At 43.3% G+C, this 8,258-nt stretch overlaps 1 protein-coding gene across 1 annotated transcript in view; it reads right to left on the bottom strand.

Moving 5' to 3' along the window:
* Window positions 1-8,258, bottom strand: part of Epsti1 (epithelial stromal interaction 1) — a 96,359-nt gene that overhangs the window by 69,471 nt on the left and 18,630 nt on the right. The window contains exons 2-4 of the mRNA XM_021203733.1: window positions 4,396-4,454; window positions 2,722-2,805; window positions 562-635 (exon numbers count right to left, since the gene is read on the bottom strand). Coding sequence (XP_021059392.1) covers window positions 562-635; window positions 2,722-2,805; window positions 4,396-4,454 — 217 coding nt within the window. The remainder of the gene's footprint in view (window positions 1-561; window positions 636-2,721; window positions 2,806-4,395; window positions 4,455-8,258) is intronic.

Below are 8,258 nucleotides of genomic sequence, written 5' to 3'. Positions count from 1 at the left end.
ACCCATAGAAGGCACTTCCATTCAAACTCTCTCTATCTTGCTCTCTCTCTCTCTCTCTCTCTCTCTCTCTCTCTCTCTCTCTCTCTCTCTGTCTCTCTGTCTGTGTGTGTGTATGTCTGTATGTGTGTATTTATCCATGCACACAGGACAAAAGAAGTAAACAATTATTCCTTATTATTAAACTCATAGGATTTATTGTAAAAATCACTGGCTATCGTAAATCATTTTTGTACTACTTACAATCACTAGTTTGAAATAAACAAAAGCATATTCTGGGAATGAAAACATAGTAATCTTAAACTATGGTTAATATGTAACTAATTTGAAGGACTACCTTTAATCAACGGTCATGTTTAGCACACATGGTTCAGGTAAGAATTCCAGATATTCTCCTCTCTACTTCTCACTGCCTAGCAATTGTTTTTTTTATTTTGAGAATTACATTTTACAATTGATTTAGAGGTTTTATATTTTTGAGTCACAGTGTTATTTCATGGTTACTCGGAAATGTTGGTGCTGAAACTTGTTGACGAAATGAAACTAGGAGAAATGGATTCTGACCTTTTGCTGGTATTTAGAACGCATCTGTTGCAGCTGTTGCTTCTGTCTGACTTCAGCCTCAGACTGGCTTCCACCTAGTGGAAAGAAAGAAAGAGAGAGAGAGAGAGAGAGAGAGAAATAAGCCACGTGGGTAAAACAGGAGTATTCACCTGTAAGACCTGTAGGGCTAGCTGTTGAGTACTAGTTAACTAGTTAACTGCATGGGAACCCAGTTAACTAGTGACTTGAAGTTTTCAAAGATTCTGTAAGAGCGGTGGTCACTTTAAAAGCTAACTGATGGGTGGGAAGATGAGACTTTGTCCCACCATAACACTAGGGTTATCCATCATAAACATTAAAGTCTTCGCCTAGCTTGAAACCATGCCTGAAGGACCACACTAGACATTAAGCAATTCTGCCTTGGCTAAGAATTCTCGAACATTCCTCCTGCATAAGAAAGAACCCTTTGGATTTTTGGCACTGCAGATGTATGTAATCTTTATTACCCACTCATTTTCCCCAATGTTTTTAGCAGTTCTTTGAGCGTTTCATACAGTGTGTTTTATCATAGTCATCTCCCCTTCCACAACTCCTCTCAGATCCGACCCCTCTTCCCCACCCACCCAACTGTGCATCCTACTTATTTTTTAAATCCTTCAAGACCAATTGTGCTGCCCAAACATTCTTATTTGTGTGGTCTTCCCCAGGAGAACAGTCAACTTATCAATGGTACATGCTCAGAGAAAACTCTAAGTTTTCCACAAGTCGGTGGCCAATGGGTCCTGGGGGGGGGGGGATGGCTGGTGGTGGCACAGAGTTGGGTTAACGGCCAGCCTGAACAGTGAGACTTTCTCTCTGAAAAGGAAGTTGCTGCCTCATGGATGAAGAGAATGGATACACTGTTGTTGTCTGCAGTTCTAACGAGGATCTCATGAAAGAATACACATCTAACGTCATCCTGGAGGTGACCAGTTCTGGCCAGTACCTAGGACTGAGCGCTAATCACTGGGATGAAACTGTCTCAAACCACAAAGAGAAAAAAAATCTCTTACTTCACCTAAAAACCATGTGAGAGGTGAAAGAACACTTGAGAGGACCTATTAAGGAGAAGAGATTTGGAGGCTAAAGAGATGGCTCAGCGGTTAAGAGCACTGACTGCTCTTTCAGACGTCCTGAGTTCAATTCCCAGCAACCACATGGTGGCTCACAACCGTCTCTAATGGGATCTGATGCCCTCTTCTGGTGTGTATGAAGAAAGGGACAGTGCATTCACATACATAAAGTAAATAAATCTTAAAAAAGAAAAAAAGATAAAGATTTAAAAAAAGAAAAAGGAGAACAGGTTTGGACTGTATTTCTCAAGTCTCAAATTCCTCAAGTTTATTTGGCTAAAGGTGAAATGTGTGGAGTTACATTTATAGTTCTATATCTTTCATTCGTTAAGAGATTTCCAAATTAGCTTCTGCCCCCCTCCCCTTATCTCTAAGACTATTGTGGTGGTACATGCCTTCTAACTCAAGGCATCTTTGTGATAACTGGAACTGTGCCAAGCCTCCAAGCGGCTAACTATGAAGTCAAGACAGGAAGTAAAGGACTCCCACTGAGGGATGGGGGTGTGGGCATCCCCTCTAAAGGCCTGAAACCCCACACAGGAGACCCAGGCATCCCATCACCCTGGCAGTACCTGCTCTGCCAACTCAAATATCCCCCCAGCCCTAGCTGGAGACATCCATCATTATACCCACCGCTGGGTTCCCAGCTTACTCCCATTCTATGTTCCCAATGGACTCTCCATTCAGTTTCGTCACATTAGCATCCAACTGCCAGGATGTGATACGCTAGGGTGGCTTTCCCTTGCATCCTGGAAGTGCTGTGACTGGGCATATGCAGCGCCCCAGGTAAACTCTCTTCAGAGATGATCATCTAAGAGGCTCTAAATTATTTGCCAATTAAGTCATCACTTTATTCCCACACAACTGTGGCAGAAGCATTTGCTCCTTACATAAAACCAGAAACAGCGATCTACCTGCACGTTTGAATGTTTTCTATCACGTGAGTTCTGTCTCCGGCAGAACACCATAGAGCAAGCCTTCGCGTGTGAAGGAAGGCTGCCCCAGCCTGTCTCAGTAGGATCTGCCAGTGACCCTGCCTACCCGCTTTGGCTTTCTGTCTGCCACTCACCCAGCCGTTGTGGCACCAAGTGGACTGGTTTTGCTCTGTTCTGTTGCTTCCATCTCTCCAGGTCTGCCAGTTCTTGCTCAGCGACTAACCGGGAGAGAAATAGCAAGTCATCAATTGTTTGAAAAGAAATCTGGTCATCCCAACATCAAAACACACAGCAGACAGCAGTTAATAAGTTTTCTAGAATGAGACAGAAAAAAAATAACTATGAAAAGCTGATACCTCCCAGCCCTCCCCGCCCCCCAAGTCATGCGAGGCCCACCCCTGGCAGCTCCTAAGTGTCCTCACAGAAGGTACAAATCTGAACAACAGCTAAACTCCTACTAACACAAAGAAATATAGTTTTCCCTCCAACACCGACTTTCTTAAAACCTCATGAATTATTTTGAAAGGTTTTCTATAGCAAATGTGTACAAAAACTAGAATATTCATATGTCAATAAGATCCGGATAAATATACATCCCCAAAGAATTCTGATGCCTATATTTGCTTTATTTTTAACGTTTCTCAAGCTGGCTGCAACTCTGAGGAGGGAGGCTCTGCCCTGTGAGTTGGCACCCTGCTTTGGGTCTTGGTTTTCTTCATTGTCCAAATATTCAGACAGTAGGGGGCGCCTGGGAGACTTAGTTCTGTTGCTCGGGCATATAACCTAATCTCCCGGTTTAGTTCCCCTTAGAAACTTGAACTCGAAGCCTGTAAGACGTTGGAACCTTGGGGTTCCGTTGGCTAAATAAATGTCTGCAGTTCCCACAGTCACTGAAGGCCACTGTCATTTGCTATACTGACCCACCGTACCACCCTGATTGATTCTTGTCCATGTGGTCTCTTCGGATAACGACTTTCCTGGCTGTGCAAACTATGGCCTCATTGGTCACTGAGTTTCCTACCAATAACCTAAGAAGGGAGAGCACAGGATCCCGGAGCTGGAAACATGGCCCGTGGGCAGTCACACAGTGTCCTGGTGAACCATGTGAACATTATCTCCCCTTACAACTACAAATGATGCTACAGTGTCCGAAGGCAGCATTTGTTAGTTCTGTGCCTCAATTAAACCTGCTACTCATGCTCTAAGTACAAGGAGTACAGTCAAAGATCAGGGTGCGCTCCCTGCCCTCCAGGTAATTATCTAGGGGAAAAAGGTGATCATACAGATTGTATAAGGTAAGATTGTAGAGGGTATATTGACATATACATAGGGATAAGAATACAGAGGCAAAAAAATCTATTAAGGAGGGATGGGACATATTTTTTAAGAGGTACAAATTCCCTCATAATCTTTTTGACATACAGCATGTCTGTTTCAAAGGCATTCACAGCACCATTAAAATATCACCACCAACTTACTTAGTATATTAAGGACAAGATCCAAACAATAACAACAGGTGTAAAGTTGTTTAAACCCAAGAAAAATCCAAAGCTCTTAGTCACTTGTACCATGAGTTCTGTTACTAATGTAGAGAAACAAATTTAGAAGTGCTAACAACATAATAATTTTTACAAGTGGAGTTAAAACTCTAAGGTTTTTTTGTTTGTTTGTTTGTTTGTTTGTTTTTTGTTTTAAGACCTCGGTAAGATACCGTGAGTCTCTATAAATAAGAAAATAAAGATACTTTAAGAAAAACAATTGTAAAGAGGAGAAGCATTCTGAGTGTCGGGTGAAAGTGCGTGCCGTACTTCTCTGTATCTTCTGCCTCCGGCTCTCGTTCGGTGCTATCTGGGTGTATGTGCCTGTGCTGGAATGAAGGGAAAACAGTGGTTATCATCATGACAGTGTCCTAAGGAATCTAAGCCACCAGACCATCTTCCTTCTGATACCATTAGAAGACAGCCTTGAAGAGCTTGCTCTGTTCTCTACTACCTTCCAATCTAGTTGAAAGACACAAAGCAATGAGCCAGATTGCTGCAGATCGCCATCACCATTGCCTTTTGGGGGTGTCTCTCCTCTAGGTGGCGCTTGTGAGTCAATCCCAATAAGGCTCATTTTCTCTTGTGGGCCCATCTTAGGAGAAAAAGAAACCCTGGGGTATCTGGTGTGTTTTCTGTACATACGAACAAGAGTCCAAGTTATTTGCCGTAAAGCCACGCCTTCTTTGTGACTAGCCTACTTGTCTTAAAAGCTTTGATCCCTCCCCTAGCCTCCTCAATTTCCTGGCGATATAGGTTGAACATAATTGATCAGGAACCCAGGGAAGCACGGACACTTTGAACATGGGAATCAAGGAAGAATTTCTTTTTTTTGTCAGCTTTCTCTTTGTTCTTTCTTTAGCAGGTGCAGTCCTAACATGTGTGTGTATACTTGTGTGCACTTGTCTGTGTGTAGGTGTGTAAGGAGCTAAGGTCGACACTGTATGTCTTCTGTTTCTGGACACCTTATTTATTTATTTATTTATTTATTTATTTATTTATTTGAGATGGGATGTCTCTGTGAAGCTGGTGTCCTATTTTGACTAGACTGGCTGACCAGAGGGCTCCCATCTTCGTTTGCTTCTTCCACATCCCTCCCTTGCATCTCTGGGGTTAGAGACACACCAGTCCATGCTAGACTTTTCCCCTGGCTGCCGGGACTCCAAAGTCAGGTCTCCGTGTGTCCACAGCAAGCCACCTTGCCCACTGAGCCATCTCCCCAGACTCTTTTGTGTAAGCAAAAATATTCCACACTTAGATACCAGGAATACTGAGTTATATAAAACACAGTGAACCTTTGAGGGCAGAGGTGGACTTCATTAGTGTGAACTCCAGATCTATGGCGTGGCACCTGGCTCACAGTGGCTGCCTGATAAAGTACAATGTCGTAGATCCCAGCTTTGAGCCTGTGCTGGAGTGGCTCTTTTTTGAGCCAATGCACATGGTCCCACCAGGGCACAAATACTTCGTAAAGCAAAAATATAGTACAGCCGTAGACTGCAGCATACATGCGGGTACAGTTTGGGAGAAAATGCTGTGGATAAATGCAACCAGCCTGTAAATACATGGTTAAAAGAAAAACCCTAGATACTCTCAGAATTCCCTCCTCCACCTGGGAAGTCACCATTTCTAAGGATAAATTAGCAGACAGAACAGTCGAGGCCCAAAGTGCTGATTAACCGAAGCCATTTTTCCTTATCTCATTATTTTCCACGCTGTGAGCCTTCAGCCAGTGAACTTCATCCTGGACTTTAATTTTAGACTTGTAATGCGAGGTGTGCGACCACCTTTGCATGCAAATGGAGCTGTTGGGTGCCCAATTACCTAATGTGTATCAGCAGATGGTGCATGGGTAGCCTAGCTCGCATAAAACGTTGTGAATACAGAATTAGGAGGCCGCCACTGGAAATTAATCCCTTATCTGCTTCATGGCCTTTGATCACCCTGAGAAAGACTGTTCCTCAACTGTCACTACTTTATAGGTGCTGGGGGTGCTACAATCCTGTGAGTAGTATCTGGGAACTTCAACAGGATGCAATGGTGAGCCATTCTACGGAGCCCTAAAGCTGAATCGCGAGGCACTGGATTTAAAGGCCAACTGTGAAATTGCTGCACCATTCTCCGTGCTGAGGCTGTGATGCAGAGTCTAGGCCGGGGATTTGCCTACGCTGCACATCAGCAACTTTTAACCTTTACCGTGCATCAGAATCACCTGGAGGGCTCGTTGGCAGGCTTGTTAAAGGGCAGAGTTTCTGATTCAGTGGCTCTTGGGTGAGGCTCAATAATAGGCATTTTAAAAAAATCGGTTCCAGGTTGCTGTTTGCAGAGGTTAATTTTCACCGTCATCTTTACTGGATTTAAAATCTCCTAGGAGAAACGCCTCTGGACCAGTCAGCAGGGGCATTTCCGGGAGGGTTGACTAAAGAGGGGTGACCCACCCTGAATGTGGATGGAATAAAAATGGGGAGGAAGAAAGTATGCAGAGAACCAGCGATCCTCTCTCTGCTTCCCAACTGCAGACTCAGTGTGGCTGTCTGCCTCCCACCAACCCTTCCTCTCTTAGTTTCATCTCGACAGCAACTGGGAAAGCGCCGAACACAGCGCTCTCTGCCCAAGGTTCCACACTTAAAGAACCACTCCTGTAGAATAGTTACAGCTTCTGTGCTTCCGATGTGACTTGTCCCCACCGAGACCCATGTTGAAGCTTAATCCCCATTGCATTGGTGCTTAGAGCGAATAGGGCCTTTAAGTCATTGACCATGGGAACACTGCTCTTACAATGGAGCTAATGAATTAATGCCATTCTCACAGAAGTGGGTTGGGCATCACAGGCCTGGACTAGGTAAGAGTATTAAGTATTGCTGTAACTCAGGGCTAGTCACCTGCTTGATCATCTGCACATACCTGCTACCCCTTCTACCTCACCTCCTTGCTCAGCCAAAGGTGTATAGGCGCTGATACTTTCTGGGCATAATTTAGGCTTTCTATGTTAAGTTGAAAAATCAACTACTGACTTTCTGGCCACCAAGTTTGTGAACCAAATGAATCTCTCTTTTTAAAATGCATTACCCTTCTTAGGTATCTTGTTATAGTAACATGTAAGTACCAAGAAACTGTCTTGGGATATTTTGATGAGAAGATGAACAAGGTCATGTGTAGTGGTGCACACCATTGACCCCAGCACATGAGAGGTAGAGGCAGCTGCTCTCTGTGAATCTGGGTCCAGCCTGGTCTACATAATGAGTTCCAGACCCGCCGGGCTACATAGAGAAATGCTATCTCAAAAATAAAATACAAAGCTGGGCAGTGGAGGCTCACACCTTCAATCCCAGCACTTGGAAGGCAGAGGCAGAAGGATTTCTGAGTTCAAGACCAGTCTGGTCTACAGAGTGAGTTCCAGGACAGCCAGGGCTACACAGAGAAACCCTGTCTCGAAAAATAAATAAATAAAGCAAGCAAACAAATAAATAAATAAAAACAAATCTACACACACACACACACAAACAACAAAAACTGTTTAGAGATTAATAAATTTTTGATAAATGAACCCATGTTAAGCTATATGCTAAAAACCATTAGATTAAACAACAGAGCTAAGACTCAGAAGTCATGGCTTTTAACCTATAGTAATTAGTTGTAGTTGATTTTTCAACTTAACATAGAAAGCTTAAATTATGCCCTGTTTTACTTCAACCCCGGCCCCTTTATGAATTAGTCAGTCAGCATACTTGGTACTTTCATGCAGATGTGATATTGCACTGTGTTCCAACTCATTGTCCTGCTCCACTGGCCTCTTCCTTTCCAGCTGTTTCTGCTCCATTTCCCAGTCACTCACTTATTTTGCTTCCTCATTACATGTATTCTATTTCTCTATTTCCTACTTCCCTTAAAATTTCTTCTTCACTTCTCATGACCCCCTTTCTAGTTTCATGACCTAAACAGACCTTACACACACACACACACACACACACACACACACACTTAAATCTAAGTTCTATCTATGAGAGAAAAATTAAAAACATTTGTCTTTCTGGGCCTGGCTGATTTCCTTTGATGCAATGATTTCTAGCTGAAATCATTGTCCTGCAAATGTCTCGAGTTTTCATTATGTCTTCATAAATTCCATTGTGTGT

Source organism: Mus pahari, chromosome 8 (assembly GCF_900095145.1).
Source record: "Mus pahari chromosome 8, PAHARI_EIJ_v1.1, whole genome shotgun sequence".
Lineage (NCBI taxonomy): Eukaryota > Metazoa > Chordata > Mammalia > Rodentia > Muridae > Mus > Mus pahari.
Note: the sequence above shows the minus strand (reverse complement) of the source record. Positions and strands in the feature narration are given on the sequence as shown.